The sequence below is a fragment of the Lepisosteus platostomus genome, chromosome 2 (genome assembly GCF_059453375.1).
Source record: "Lepisosteus platostomus isolate fLepPlt1 chromosome 2, fLepPlt1.hap1, whole genome shotgun sequence".
NCBI classification, from domain to species: Eukaryota; Metazoa; Chordata; class Actinopteri; order Semionotiformes; family Lepisosteidae; genus Lepisosteus; species Lepisosteus platostomus.
This window is the reverse complement of record NC_142612.1, coordinates 59,265,254-59,281,454: the sequence shown is the minus strand read 5'-3', so window position 1 is coordinate 59,281,454 and position 16,201 is coordinate 59,265,254. Positions and strand designations below refer to the sequence as shown.

General features: G+C 38.6%; 2 protein-coding genes across 2 annotated transcripts in view; one reads left to right on the top strand and one right to left on the bottom strand.

The window, feature by feature from the left end:
* Positions 1-7,366, bottom strand: part of LOC148676628 (uncharacterized) — a 29,644-nt gene extending 22,278 nt beyond the window's left edge. Inside the window, exons 1-5 of the mRNA XM_088622744.1 lie at positions 7,214-7,366; positions 5,765-5,839; positions 3,400-3,747; positions 1,471-1,752; positions 718-825 (exon numbers count right to left, since the gene is read on the bottom strand). Of these exons, the coding sequence (XP_088478870.1) occupies positions 718-825; positions 1,471-1,752; positions 3,400-3,747; positions 5,765-5,837 (811 nt within the window). The 5' untranslated portion in view covers positions 5,838-5,839; positions 7,214-7,366. The remainder of the gene's footprint in view (positions 1-717; positions 826-1,470; positions 1,753-3,399; positions 3,748-5,764; positions 5,840-7,213) is intronic.
* Positions 7,367-9,500: 2,134 nt separating this feature from the next.
* On the top strand, positions 9,501-16,201 carry LOC148676627 (E3 ubiquitin-protein ligase TRIM39-like). The gene is made up of 7 exons (XM_088609920.1): positions 9,501-9,535; positions 10,188-10,765; positions 12,159-12,254; positions 13,385-13,618; positions 13,734-13,881; positions 15,047-15,073; positions 15,385-16,201. Exons 2-7 carry the CDS (start codon positions 10,190-10,192, stop codon positions 15,927-15,929), a joined length of 1,626 nt encoding a protein of 541 aa, XP_088466046.1. The 5' UTR covers positions 9,501-9,535; positions 10,188-10,189; the 3' UTR covers positions 15,930-16,201.

Genomic DNA, 16,201 nt, shown 5'->3' with positions numbered 1-16,201 from the left:
TGGCTTTTTCTAGCATTTACTTCATCTTCCTCTCGTTTGCTACCTGCTGATAGTTGATAACCAGCATGGAAAGACTTCTGAAAAATAGATGATGAATGTTTTACCAAAACAATATTTTTTGTCATTGGGGTACAAATCCAGGGAAGATTATCTTTCCAAAACTCAAGTCATGTTTCCAAAAGACTAAAATTATTGTACTTCCTTCAAGCAAATTCATGCAAATTAATCTGACCACAGCTTCCATGCAGAACAAACAAATTTTCATAAATCTTTGTTCTTTGTTGTTTTCTTTAAATGTGTTTGCAATTATCTGAGTTTAGACAAAAGGGAAACAGGAGAACGTTTCCTAAACTATGTCCTAAAGGGTACTGTATGTCTAAGGTCAACCCAGGGGACTGCTTCACACTTACCCGTCAAGCAAACATACAAGGATAAAACTAGAAACCAAATAGGATTTTATTTGAGATTAAAAATAGAAAGTGTTTTTTAAAAAAGAATTCGTCAATACCAATATCTTTATTAGGCTTTACAGCCAGGTGCTCAAACTCTAAATTTGTATACGAAATCCTGGATGAAATTTAAGCAACTAAACTTCCACATGAGCAAGACATATTCAACGGCTTTCTGTTGTGTGCAACAACCTTATGTTCTTAAGCAATTACTGTGAATCATATGAAAAAGCCCTATCCATTCCAAAGTGCTTTATTTACTACATACTGTCCATTCTTCTCCAGTGGATCACCAAAAGTGCTGATGCTGCCATGGTAAAAGCTGCTGTTAAGAAGAGACACACCATCCATCCAGAAGGTCCAGGGAAAACATCTTCTAGAAAACAGCACAGAAATATATACCATAAATAAAATAAAACAACAAATCAGATATCCAATAAAGCTAATTAAAAGATTATTGCTGCAGGTTTAACTCTGAAGCATAAGACAACTGGAAAGTCCAAGTTCTTTTTTTTTCAGCTCAGATCCTGTGTGGCAATAAATGAGTCTTGAGAACAAAGAAAAAAAGAAGAACCATGATGACTCAAATTAAAAAATAATGTATTTTTGAAAAATTTGAATCATTTCTGAGTCCTTTATTTTACACCACAGTACTGAATGAGATTATAGTATGTAACTTTAGTTTATATTTCCAATTTTGCAGAAAAAGTTCCAATCAGAAGCAGATTGAAATGAAATAAATGTTAAACATTTGGTGTTTTTAGCTTGTCACCCATTACATTTTTATTAGTCATTAAACATCTTATGGGATGTCTCTTAAGTGAGACTTCAAGGAATGTAATATTCCCCTTTCCTGTCATGGATTCAATACTAATCCTGAAAATCAGAGAGTTATATAACTGGTTTCTGGTAATTATTTCCTGATTTGGGTTGTGTTTAAGTATACAGTAAGTTATACAATGGGTATATTATACTTCAAATATTTTATATTTAGACTCCAATGTTCATGTTTAGTACTCACTGGATATGTAAAGCTGTGATCCACAGTCTGTTTCAGGTAGAGCACTTCTTAACAGACAGGAGAAAATGTTGGACTCCCGTTTGGCTGAGATGTAGCTCCTGACATTAAGTAGCCCCAGACTGTCCCTCTCCACTGTGGTGTTGGACAGTGATGTCACATCGTTTCCATCCCTATCTGTCCAGATCACTGCAGGTTCAGGGAACCACCCCTCTGATCTACATAGCAGCTGGTACTCATCTCCTCCAGAGGAGTGGAGAGACACTGAGGGCTGGGAGCCCAGGGCTGTGGATTCATCATAAAAAATTGACAAGAACGCGGCGCTGGATTTGTTGTGATTCATTCAAACGACTTGTAAACTAAGAAAATTATTGTAAGATTTTAAAATAGGAATGATGAGATGTGCATACTCCAATTTAAGTGCAGTGATTTACAGTCAGCTCTTCAAAATTTTCTTAAATAAAATATTTACTTAATAAAATATCCTTAATCTTTGCATATTCTTTTCTTTTCTATATGCATATGATTGCATATTTCATTTGAAGGCCAATTGTATTTTTTTTAAATGTTCCTGTTATTTGTATATTTATAGTAACAGATCTTAACAACCATTAAATGCTAGCCCTCGTTTTGCTCATCATCATCATTGCACATTCTACAGAAGCACCATTGAGAGTGAGCACCTTGACCAGCTGTATCACTGTTTGGTTTGGGAATTGCAACGCTTCAGACCGCAAGACCCTGCAGCGAATTGTGGAAACAGCTGAAAACATAATTGGAGCCTCCCTCCCTTCCATTTCTGTCATCTATCACAAGTGCTCCCCACCACTCCTCCCATAAACTCTTTGCCCTTCTACCATCTGGAAAAAGATATCGCAATGTATGGGCTAGCTCCACCAGACTCTGTAACAGGCTCCTCAACACCCTGGAATCTACTTGCACCCACTCCAATTCCAGAAACAGGGTTTAAATTCCGCCAGTGTTTTTGTGCATATTTTATTATGTATTTGCCTTAGTAATTTGCTCTATCTGCACTTTGCACTATGTGTATCCTGTCTGCAATGCCTATGTCTGTATTTGCACCGTGGACCAGAAGAAACAATATTTCATTCCACTTTATACTTGTATATGGCTGGAATGACAAACAGACGTGAACTTGAACTTGACTTTGTCAATGCTACAGTGCCTTATACCTTAGGTGATCCCAATTTAAAAAAAAACAATAATCCACCACACATAAACACTGCTTGAGAGAGTGCACATCTCTTGGCTAAGACTAAAATAATGTTTATGTTCATTTCATGTCTAGGAAACACAGTAACTGATTCAGCTATAATTACTGCCAAGGAACTTCCGGTAAGAAGAGAATGAACATATTGTAGCAAGGGAATTTCTTACAGAGTTTCTCAAGTGAAAAATCACCACAAAACAGACTGTAGACTTTCCCTTCCGTGCTCTTCCACAGCACTACATCAGTCTCAACTTTACGTGTTTTTCAGTTTTAGGTTTCTACTGAAGGTTGACAGAACACATCAAATACTATTATCACAGAATATACTGTGACACCAATCTCATTAGACAATTTAAAAAGACCATTAGACAAGCATCCATCCTCCATATAAATTATATACAAGTCAGCATCCTTTGTGACACTTTTCTCTCCCTAATTTTCCAATGTTGTTACTCTGGACTGCTGTTCTTAAGTTTGAATTTCCTGTTTAAGTGGGGAACTTTTAAAATAAAAAATTTGAGTTTTAAATTTTGAACTGAGGGGTTACTGCCAGGGTCACTGTATCTCATCAATCAAATATAACAGATATCCATCACATTAAATGTAGTCCCTTCATCTGAATATCTGACTGAATATACTGAACATAAACATTGAATTCCAAAGATCCATGATGATCTTTAAAAGCTTGATTAATCACTCACCTCTAATGGACAGATCAATAAGAGCATCTTCATAATGTTCTGCAGACTCCACCACACATTTATACTTTCCATGGTCAGAGCGCCTCACATCCTTCAGTTTTAGAGACATGTTTCCTCTGGGGAGCTCCTCTGGGAAAAGCTCAGCTCTTCCGCTGTAAGAAGGGTTCTGTTTTTCAAAGTTATAGCTCCCATATTGGTATAAACACACAGCTGTTCTGTAATCTTCTCGAAACCACTTGATCTCTAGGTCCCCAGTGCTGATGTTTGGTGAGAGGTTACAGGGCAGGACAGCATCTTCACCAGGGAAAACAACAACAGGATCAGCTGGGCCAAGAACCTGAAACATTTCTGAAAGAGAAATAACATGCCTCCATCTTGTATACAAACTCACTGAAACAGGCTGCAGACACTTTGCAGTCATGCATTGTTTTATGTGTTCCTTATTTAACCCTGCCCAAATGGAATCCAAGGTCAATATCCTGCTGGAATGGATGTACCTTACTCTTTAATAATCTTGAATTATTTTGGAAACTATACAGTACACGCCTGGTTAGGGTTTTAATTCAAGGGAACCCCTTGGTCATCTAGTCTGAACCTTCAGGTTTTTTTGTCAGGAAAAAAACAACATATTTTTTTCCTTTCTTCAAAAGGCAACACCTAGGATGCCCTAATTTTCTTTCCAGGTCTTCTATTATATATTTACTAACTTGGATAACAAAACTAAACTAATTAAAGAATATAAAAAAGATTCTGCATGCTTTTTTTATAAAGACAGGACCTGGAATGGTGCTTTAAAAAAATGGAAAAAAAATAATAAAAAGCAAAAAGTACATTACTATAACAATTGAGTTTACTTTATTTGCTAGATAGGTTATCGTTGTGTTCAGAATGTAAAAATGTTCGTATATTTTTTAACACTTCTGGATTATATTTATGAAAAAAGGGACAGGAGTCTTTGGGACATTCACTTGATTGAAATTGCAGAAATACAATAGTAAAATGCAAAGACCACCTAAGAACCTCCCCTAACAGAATGTGCTGAATGACAGCTGTTTCAACTTATTAGATCAGATATGGATCTTTTGCCATGTTTATGTCTGAGCAGATATTGCATATCTAATCAAATCTGATCTAACTGGTCAGTTAAACACATTAGAACCCCTCTGGTCTCCATTTCCAGACAAAGCTTTAAATGTCTCATGTGTATATGTGTAAGGATATTCAAATGCAATTGAACATGAAATTGTCGCTGCTTTACAAGTTAGGGAAACTGGGCGCTATGTATTTTGGCAAATATTTGCTTTTACTGGAGAATTGATAAATTGTTAACCGACTTTGGAGTTTCTCTGGACTACCACACCAGATAAATAGTCGTATAAAAATATTTAGTTGCCATATTTGGCTTTACTTGGTTGCTAAATACACTGTTGTGAAGCTTAGGTTGTTTTGTATCTTGTGATATATAAAGTCTGTGGTGTTGTGTTTTGATTTTGCTGGTACAAATTGATTAAATTCACTGGTTGTGCTGTTTGTGTGTGAAGTATTCCAGTAATTGCTAGCCCATTAATTTGTAGGTTTATGAGAAAATAGTTTCACTTAATGGTTTTCAAGACCACTTGCATTGGCAATACTTTCAGAAAGGATTGAAAATTATATTATTATTTTGGATATGAGCACAAATTTTAGATTTTAACGGAGTCTCTGTTGGGACTGGAGGATGAAAAGGTGCTGCCTTTCAAGCTATTTTGGGAACCTCAGCTTTGGACTGAAGTACTGTAACTACACACTAACTACAAACTGCACACCTTCACAACTACACACACTGAACAGAAGCTGCCTAAAATACATACAACACCTGCAACCTAATGAATTTACAGCTCAGTATACAAGCATATAAAATAACAAATCAGTCTATTGGACAGAACCTGACACTGGGCTTCCTCTCTGTTAGCTCAAAGTCATAATCAGGGTCTTGAACCTGGGATTCCCTCACTAATATAATCACTTTTTGTTCTGCTTTCTTGTTTTATTTTTTTGGTACAGGCTCAGTAGCTCTGGAGCTTGACCCAGTGATACTGCAGTTCATCTTTATTCATAAGTCAGAGATCTGGATCTTGAACATCTCAAAGATAACAGGTGATCAGCACAACTTGATAGGTTTCAGTCCAGTGAGGTGAACATTAATAAAGTACCACCTCCGTGGAGCTTCTAGATTGACTTACCACCATCATTCTCAGTTATTTGTCAATTAGCTGAACAAGAAAGACAAAATAGACCAAAGACTGTGGAATCCATTGTGCATGTCTCAGTCACAAAGATAAATTGAAGGTAAATGAAAAGTAAATGGAAACTTTTCTCACTGTACCTGATCTAGCAACCAAGGTTTTGTGGAAGAACAGTTGAAAGGTAAGAAGACACTCCCAGTGGTGCCACTTCATTTCTGAGATAAAAGATAGCATTTGTCAGTATCCTTCTCACATCATGAGCAAACACTCTTACTAGTCACATTCAGGAGTGACAGTCCTAGCTGCAGGGAGGTGCGTAATCACAGTTTTGTAGACACTCAGAATCACAGTCTCACGGAAGACTACTGTGTATTACAGACACTCATGGTGACAGTTCCGCTGCAGTAAGGTGTGTCTCTCTGTGCTGTAACTACAGCACTACAGACATCCAGAGTGAAATAGTAATCAAGTAATCAAGTATCATTAACATTTTTGTTAAAGGGTCATATGGTCATATGTATTTGGTACATTTTGTAAATGTATTTATAAATCTTTTGATTTTCTTTAGAAACCAGTCAGCCATTGAGCTAATGTAATATGCCATGTGTGGCTGCCACTGTAACTCCATCATTCATCCTTGCTAATATGATAGCTATAGAATTCATTCTGAAGTTTAGAGGAGCATTTTCCTGTTTGTGTAGAAGAAAGTGCAACTGTAATTACCAATTCTCTTCACCATATTAGAAGTAGGTTAAACAATGATCCAAAATATACAGCCAAATCAACCAAGACGTTCTTCAGGAGAAAACAGGGAACATCTTACACTAACCTTGTCAATTACCAGATCTAAATCCAATTAAGTAGTATTTTACATGCTAAAGAAAAAAAGAAGTCAGAACACCCCAACAATAGGCTCAATAAGAAATCAAAGTGGGTACAGCAAAGTTACATAAGCTAAGCCAGAGATCTTAAATGATTGCACAATCTGGTTAACTTAATGGTTTGGAGACATCTAGCTATTATTGCTGCAAAGTGACAGACAACCAAAGACTAATTTTCACACCATAAACGTCATTTAAATTTAGTGTGTTCCAATACTCATGATCACTTGAAATCACTGGCTTTAAAACAAACTCTATTTATCTGCTCTAATATGCATGGAATTATCACAAAATAGAATATATTTCAGTTTTAATTCACAGTATATTAATGTAATCTTCAAATATACAAATAGCTTTGTTGCTTTTATATTTTTGACAGGGATGCATATAAAATAAGTTTCTGCTTACTTATAAAATTATTCCTTCTGTGTTGAGCATCACTGCTCTGTGATGCATATTCCTTGTTCAATTCTGCAAAGACCATTAGACTTCTTCAAGACAATGTGACCCCCTCGCAGACATGTTCACATACGGCTTAGCTTAGTACAGTAAATGATACCTGACAAGTTGATTTCTACATTAGATTTCAGAGAAAGGATACAGGAAACAGATGTAACAGATTTTCCGGCACACACATACTGCGAGTTGTAACATCCCACAAACCTTTCCCAGTCTCTTGAATTCTATCACTAGAGTTTAGGAACTTACCGTTAATTTTAATTCAAAGTGCAGGTTATTTCAAATCCAACAACGCTAGAAAAGTTGTTTCTGGGGTTTTTTAAGATCCTGCACTTCCCCATTCATCTAGCTTGTTTTCTGTTTCATTTTCACCCTCACTCTTCACTCAATGTGCAGAGGAGCCTATATCACAGTGGGAGGATGTGCAGCTAAGGCACAAACAGAAAGAGAGGAGTTTATTTGCCGTATAGTACATGTACATTGGGATTCGGATTCGCCTTGTTCTCTCGGGATGTGCATAGTGCAATAGACAACGTTTTCACAAAACATGCACAGAACATTACAAAACAGTAAGTAATGAAAAATAAAAACAGTATGAACAGTAAATAATAAATACAGTACAAAAAACACTGATGTATGGCCAAGTGCCTTTGAACCTCTGGCCAGCTGCTGGTTCTGTGATGATCGTAATCCCTCCTCTTAAAGGCGCTCTGGATCTTTCACATATTAGTTGATTATGTGCCACTGCCTCCTATCCTGCCCCTCCTTATGTAAGCCAGCCGTTCTTAATATTCTGGGCTAAGCATTGGAAGATGGACACCCAGAAGCCCGCCTACCAGCAGGTCCTGGAGTGACCCGACGGCATAGGCTTCATCACGGCGTCCTGACCATCTGGGTCCAGCCCCCCCCGAACTGTTGTCATGCCCCCTTGTTTGTCAACCTAACCAGGTCCTTGTCGTCTTCTCCCCGAGTGTCCGTTTCCACTTACTTCCACATACCGTCTGCATAGGGTCCTGACCAATGCATCGCTACAGGTTCCTTCTGTTTAACTACTCTATCTTCAGGTCTGCTTTCCTGGCAAGGGAGCATACAGTAAGTTGGTAAGTTGGTGCAACAGTGTGAGCTAGACCCCTCATGCTACCCTGAACTTTAAAAGTAACGTTGGGTAAAACCTATTAAGAATGATATTATTGATAAAGCTAATGCAGGCAATTTAACACACATCATGGGAGTTACAGACACACTGAGAAAAAAAATAACCTGCAATACAAGCTTTTTGTTAGAAAAGAATAATATTAGAATACAAACAGAAAAATCAGTATACAGTACAGATATCTATACTTAGTGGCTAAGTTGTCATTTAACTAAAATGAATAACAGCATTTTCTGCATGGCAGATCCAGCGCATGTTGCTGTCCTTATTGAACTCAATAAAACTGAATCTGCACAAGACTGTGTCCTGCTCCTCTGATGAAGAATTTTCCACTACAGAGTCAAAACTTCCTAATAAACTAATTTTCAGACCAATGTTCATTTAGCTTGTTTTATTTATGTGTCTGTCTATTTTCACTCCACAGGCACAAACGCTCACTGCATACATTTTCAATGCATTCTTTAGCTTGCCAGTTCACCAGTGACTGTACCTTTCACCCTCTGCTGATCCTAGGCATGTTTTTTACTGTCTACCAGAGCCCCAGTAGACAATGTGGAGAGTTCAAGTACTGTAGGTACTGTAGATGTGTCAGCATGCGTAGCCTGCAAAAGAACAAGTAAAGGTTTAATCTATGCTGAGAAGAGAAGAAAGGAAACTCAACGTTTCGCTTGTAGAGTCACAGGTGTCACAAGTGTTCATTTTGTTTCTTTTCTTCTGTTTTCAATGTGGACACTATTCCACATGCATCTCCATGGCACCTTAAGCTGACAGCTTCTTTGACTCTCTGCCACTTCATCTCCCTAGCAACTTTGGTTACACCACATGCCCAAACTCTAACATGCTCTTTCTTTGCTGCTTTTCTGGCAATACACCCAACAGTTACCACAGCTCCTCTTAAACATCTGTGATACCTGCAGCTGGCAACTCTTGGCTGTCCAGCCATAGCACCTCCCCTGCAAACACAAACATTCGCTGCCCCATCAGCTTCGTCAGCTGATACCTGAATCAGAGGTATTTTCACACATTAATTCAGTTCTTTGTCCCTCCCCTAACTGGTTAACAACTGAAAACTCAGAGGCCTGCATGATGCATAAAGTGTGAAGCTACGAGCCTGAGATTGGAGAACTCAGAAAAAGAAAGCAAGAATAAGGATCACACTAAATGGTTAGATGTGCGTATAAATGTAGCAATTTTGGATATTATTATATTTAAATATTACATTTAATTAATCAACATTTAAGTAGGGCTATGATTAACATTAAAAAAGTATCAATATCACACAATTCCATAAAAAACAAGTACAAGAGCTAACTCTTGACACACCCCCTCTGAAAGGTTGTTGATCCCTGCAGTAGAGGGAGGAGTCACTTTACAGAAGTGAATCAGAAACTGAACTGCTGATCTGGACGCCATCACTGGTAAGAGCTGCTGAACTCTTTCATTTTCACTAAATGCAGTGCTACACTGACATTCTTCTGTGAATAATTAATGATCTGTGGTTTGTCTCGTTATCAGTGGAGTGAAAGAAGAGTGTTAATAAAGAGCTCAGGGAGCTAAATTTACCTGGAACTGGGACTCTCTCTCATTCAGCTTGAAACTATACAGTTTAGCACTGAAACTATACAGACTATATAGGCATGTGGGCTGGGCTGAACTGAAAAAAGTGTTTTGAGGTGACAACTGCAAGTATCATTAACAATAATATAGAGTTTGAAAATTTGCTGAAGACTGTTAAAGGTTGTTTACAACATGACAAACTAAATATTTAGGGTTTAGGAATAATATTTAAAGCACAATTGGTATTACAAGGTGTTACATTAGGAAAGACACTAGAGAAGGTATGTTTAGTTTCATAAGTGATTTAAGCCTCAGTTCCCAGAGTGCTGTTTTCCCCAGTTAAAATTCTCCCAGTCAGCCCAGTCTAGAGTTTCCTATTTTGCTGTGTTCTTATAAGCTACTATAATGGTCTTATAATTTAGTGTAAATAAATATATTCTGTCTATTACCTTGTGGATTTTTTTGTGTATGTCTGAAATACCTAATTCTCTTTTACTGCTCCTCTGTTGTCAGGAATGGCTTCATCCTGTCATTTCCTGCCTGAAGAGCAGTTCCAGTGCTCTATATGTCTGGATATATTTACCGACCCAGTGTCCACTGCATGTGGACACAATTTCTGCATGAACTGTATTGGAAAATACTGGGACAACAGTGAAGTGTGTCAGTGTCCACTGTGTAAGGAGACATTTTACAGAAGACCTGTCCTCCGTGTTAACAAAAGCTTTGCAGAAGTTATTGAACATTTCAGAGAGACAAAAGATAGCAATTATGAAGAACTCTCTGCTAATCCTGGAGAAGTTCCCTGTGATTTCTGCACTGGAAGAAAACTGAAGGCTGTGAAATCATGCCTGGTGTGTCTCACGTCATATTGTTCAGTTCACATCAAACCACATTACAATGTTGTTAAATTAACAAAGCACAGGTTAATTGACCCAGTTTGCAACCTTGAGGACAGGATATGTGAGAATCATGAGCGACTCCTGGAGCTGTTCTGCAAAACTGACCAGACCTGCATTTGCCATTTCTGCACTGAGTTAGACCATAAAACACACAATGCTGTTCCTTTAGAGAAGGAATGCAGAGAGAAAAAGGTGAGTTTTAGAACCGTTTACTTGCTAGTACAAAAGTAATATTAAAAACTGTTGTTAAATACAAATTGTGATGAAATGTATTGTCACTCAGTTATAATAATAATAATAATTGCTTACACTTATATAGCGCTTTTCTGGACACTCCACTAAAAGCACTTTACAGGTAATGGGGACTCCCCTCCACCACCACCAATGTGCAGCATCCACCTGGATGATGCGACGGCAGCCATAGTTCGCCAGAACTCTCACCACACATCAGCTATCAGTGGGGAGGAGAGCAGAGTAATGAAGCCAGTTTATAGATGGGGATTATAGGAGGCCATGATTGGTAAGGGCCAATGGGAAATTTGGCCAGGACACCGGGGTTACACCCCTACTCTTTTCGAGAAACACCCTGGGATTTTTTATGACCACAGAGAGTCAGGACCTCGGTTTTACATCTCATCCGAAGGACAGCACCTGTTTACAGTATAGTGTCCCTGTCACTATACTGGGGCATTAGGACCCACATGGACCACAGGGTGAGCGCCTCCTGCTGGCCCCACTAACACCTATTCCAGCAGCAACCTTAGTTTTTCCCAGGAGGTCTCCCATCCAGGTATTGACCAGGCTCACACCTGCTTAGCTTCAGTGGGTTGCCTGTTGTGAGCTGCAGAGTGATATGGCTGCTGGCGGTTGTAGCTCTTACAAGCTAATCAAAAGCACCAGCTCCAGTACAGTCTCCTACAGGATCACACTCAGTGATTTGGACACAACTGCACGAATCTGTGGTACTGGCTATTTGGAATGGCTGGTTTTGCAGTCTCATTGGCAGTAACTATAGAACTATTACAAAATCCTTCTCTTCAGGAAGGGGAACAATAAGAAGACACAAGCAGTTCAGTCCATTGATAAATTGGGTAGACATGAACAGCAATGTTGTGCTTCGATGCTAACTGTCTTTTGTTAAAAATACAACACTGTGAGATATGTGGTATGAATTTTACTGAGGCATGTCCTTGAACTCACTGTTTGCTTATTGTTTTGGTTTAGTGAAGCTGTTCTAGTTCATTTATTACATTGAAAACAGGAAGCTTGGAAGAAAATTATTTTTTTTCATTATAGGAAAATGAAAAATTATAATATAACATCAAGAATATAATTTCCAAATATGATAAAAATTGTTGAATGCAAAACTGTCTCTGAATACCCTGTTTTAATGACGAAAGCTATATACTGTAAAAATAATTGTTAGTTTCAGAGTCCGGGTTTTACGTGGGTGCCTTGTAGTGAAAGAAGGTCGGTGTAAGTTTCTGTTTACCAGCCCAGTGTCTGTGTGAATGTCTATTAAGCAGCTCATTTGTACTCCAACCGCAGTTACAGAAATGCTTCTAATCCTATTGTTTGTCCGCAGGTTGAGTTGGGAAGGATTGAGGCAGAAGTACAACAGATGATCCAGGACAGACTGATGAAGGTGGAGTATATCAAACAAGAACTGGACCTCAGCAAAGTGAGTCATGTCAAGAGTCATGTGGGGTATTGCAGACTTTAGAGATGGGATAGTTGTTCTCTCCCAGACACACAAAGGAATTCATGAAGTCTGAGAAGGATTATAATATCATTCTCCAGTTAAAGGACAATGCATTTTTCATTTAATAGTTAGGATAAATTCATCTATTCTCACTGACAGAAAATAAAAACAAAATTTGTATTTTTATGAAGACAACATGAATGTTCATACGGCAAACTCATTGAGAGCATGTCTGGTGCCAATGTTGTCTTCTAATGGGAGTGACTAACCTGTATCCTGACTTGATCACCGAAGTCTTCTGGACACTGAACAATGTGTGTGAGACTTCTGAATAAGAGCAGGTTGCTACAGTATTGTTATAGTGTTGATGGAGTGGTAGTAAGCAAGCATCCTTCCCAGATAGAGTGAACATGTCCCAATATTGTGGTATACTGTACTGTCAGAGATATGTTACACTAATCCCATGGCACTCTTAATAATGTTAATACTGATAAACACTAAGCCGTGACCAAATTACATACTGGGGTTGTACAATATGGCCATCATGAAGCTCATCCTTATTTCAATTCATAAAGCATTTTCTAATTCTTCCACCTGATCTGCTGTGTAGTGGGACTGCTGTTGCAGAATAACTGAGTGTAACCAAGGTAGTGCACTTCAGTAGTGAATGAAGTGGGTCTCCTTTTATGTGTAAAGCACTTTGTAATCATTTAGTATGATGTAAGACCCCAAAGGAAAAGCAGGTATCACTATCATGTACTCTTCTTGAAAGAGCATTTCTTCCTATATCACAGTTTCCATACCACTACCCAACTGCAGTGACTAGAGACATTAAAACAAGCCCATGGCACTGTTCATTAAAGTATAGGTGTTAAACCTAATGTCCTGGATACATTCCACTCAGGGTTTGTACAGCCTGGTCTCCCTAAAGATTTTTTGGTATTTCAATTGGTGAAAGTATTTCCATCTGATCTGCTATGTAATGGTGCTGAATGACTGCTGTGTTTCACCCAGGTCAGGACTGGGTTATTTGAGGTAAAAGATCTACATTCTCTTTAAATTTTGTAATTTTTGTTACCTCATGATATACGTTTTTTTTTTCCTCTCAGCGCTATGCACAGAAAGAGATTGAGGATAGTGTGTGGATCTTCACTGCACTTGTGAGCTGCATTGAGAGAAGCCAGGCTGAGCTCATTAAGCTGATTGAGGACAAGCAGAGAGCAGCAGAGAGGAGGGCTAAAGAGACCATTACAGAGCTGGAGCAGGAAATCACTGAGCTAAAGAAGAGAAGCACTAAGCTGAAGCAGCTCTCCCACAGTGAGGACCACCTCCACTTTCTACAGGTCAGCACACTACAGAGAGAAGAGAGAAATAACCATGTTAACATTAAGACAATAATTTAAATGCAGACTTACAAGTGTAATAATTTCCTTAGTAATTTAATCTCTCCTGTTGTAGAGTTTTCCATCCCTTTGCTCCCCTCCACACGTCAAGGACTGGTCTGACATAACTGTTCCCTCTGACCTCTGTCTGGGGGCTGTGAGGAGAGCCATGTGTCAGCTGGAGGAAACAGTCAGAGCTGAAGTGAATAAGCTGTCAGAAAGGGGTTTGTATTATTTCTGTTTTTTAATTAATAACAAAGAACAGTATTTAACTTTCATTAAGAGAATACAAGGCTTTTTGTACAGTGGGCACTAATAGTGACAAACATCAACTGTCTTTCAGTTTTTACAGAGACAACTGTATGATAGTCAGACGTCTCCCTACTTGTACAGTATATATTCATAAAGTCTTCAGTACTGCAGTATTCGTTATTTAGAAACTCACTTAAATCAATGTGTCATAAATGGTGTTCTTGTAGTCTGAAGTACCAAGCATATTTCTCCTCTACTGCTGTCTGTGATGAGAACAGGCAATGTGAACAGGTTTGTTCCTCCTTCACTGCTATTTATGTTGGGAAAAGGCAGTGTGAAAAGGTGTGTCTTCATTGCTGTCTGTGTCAAAAACAAGCTGTATGAACAGCGGAGCGGTGGCTCTGTGGCTAAGGATCTGCGCCTATGACTGGAAGGTTGCTGGTTCAAATCCTGTGGCTGGCAGAGGAATCCTACTCCATTGGGCTCCTGAGTAAGGCCCTTAACCCTAACTGCTCCAGGGGTGCTGTACAATGGCAGACCCTGTGCTCTGACCCCAAGCTTCTCTCTCCCTGTCTGTGTCTCCATGGAGAAAAGCTGGGGTATGTGAAAAGACAAATTCCTAATGCAAGAGATTGTATAGGGCTAATAAAGGAACATTATTATTAGGTGTTTTCCTCCTTCACTGTTATCTGTATTGAGAACAGTTCACGTGAACAGGTGCGTCTTCATTGCTATCTGTGATGTGAATAGGTGTGTTGCAGGAAGACTGTGTGTCAGAATATGTGTTTGTGTCCAGTCTAAAATGTGATTATTCTCCACTAGCTGTTGAATATTACCTGCTTTTTGTCACTGAGTCTCAGCTCCATCACAAATGGATAGCTCAGACATCATGTGAAGAGGGCTGTTGGTTACACAATGTCTTTAGCTTGGTACTGATGGCAGGGGGATGGTGTAGGGCTGACTGTGTGATAATCTGTCTGTTGTAGTTTAAAGATCAACAGCTAAACTTGTCAGACAACACAATACTGTATATTACTGTACCACCCCAGGAAACTACAGTAAAATATACAAAACCCAAAATAATGTTGAAAAAGGAGTGTTCTTTCTGTTCTCTAACATCTTTCTTTCTGTTTCCAGAGTTTGAGAGAGTGTGCAAATATGCAGGTGAGTCTATCTTATTTGAGAGGAATTTGTAACAGCACAGTAGAAGCGGTCAATAAAATCTAATTTTCTAGTAAATTGATGTATTAAAATGTGTTCGTGAGAGAAAAACCATGTGAGTACTGTATCAGTTTGTATTTCAATCTATAGGTTTCTGAAATTTATGAGATCACTAAAAAATGATTTCCTTTCAGTTTAAAACATAGCTATTTTTAATAACATCTGAATATTAGTCATTCCTTCATATACTTTTATTTGACAGATTTGTGAGATACAGATTATTTTATCCTTCCTGTCTCCTGTCTCTTTCACAGTTGATGTGACTCTAGATCCCAATACAGCTCATCCCTGGCTCATCCTGTCTGAGGATGGGAAACATGTGAGAGATGGAGACACACGACAGAATCTTCCTGACAATCAAGAGAGATTTAGTTCCTGTGTCTGTGTCCTGGGAAAGGATGGTTTCACTTCAGGGAGACATTACTGGGAGGTGGAGGTGGGGGAGAAGACTAAGTGGGATTTAGGAGTTGCTAGAGAGACTATCAAAAGAAAGGGTCAGATCACACTCAACCCTCAGAATGGTTATTGGACTCTGCGTCTGAGGAATGGTAATGAATATGAAGCTCTTGCTGGTCCCTCTGTACTCCTCCCCCTAAGGAAGAAGCCCAAGAAGGTGGGGGTATATGTGGATTATGAAGAGGGGGTGTTATCCTTTTACAATGTGGAGGCCAAGGCTCATATCTACACTTTCACTGACACTTTCATTGAAAAACTCTATCCATACTTCAGTCCAGGTCTCCGTCAAGGAGGTACAAACACAGTCCCCCTGATCATCTCTCCTCCCAATCACACACACTGAATGAAGCAAATGATCTTTAGGAGGAGCAGCAAAAATAATTCCCAGTACCAGTACCATAAATGATGATTTATGATTTTAAAATCATTTAAACCACAGGGAATTAATAAAGGTTTTTGGACTTCCGAGCCACAGGGAGTGATATGTGGTTAAAACGGTTTCTAAAAACATAAAAACTAGAACACATTAAAACTTTCTTTTTCTGGTTAGTAAAGTAGCTTATAATTCTGTATAAAATTCAATTCAATAAAATGCAAAAACGTGGAGTAAAAATA

Excerpts from the sequence above, each read along its gene's own strand:
- LOC148676627 (XM_088609920.1), top strand. The coding sequence starts at position 10,190 with ATGGCTTCATCCTGTCATTTCCTGCCTGAAGAGCAGTTCCAGTGCTCT. Across the intron at positions 10,766-12,158 it reads AGGAATGCAGAGAGAAAAAG|GTTGAGTTGGGAAGGATTGA; the intron begins GTGAGTTTTAGA and ends GTTTGTCCGCAG. Across the intron at positions 15,074-15,384 it reads GAGAGTGTGCAAATATGCAG|TTGATGTGACTCTAGATCCC; the intron begins GTGAGTCTATCT and ends TCTCTTTCACAG.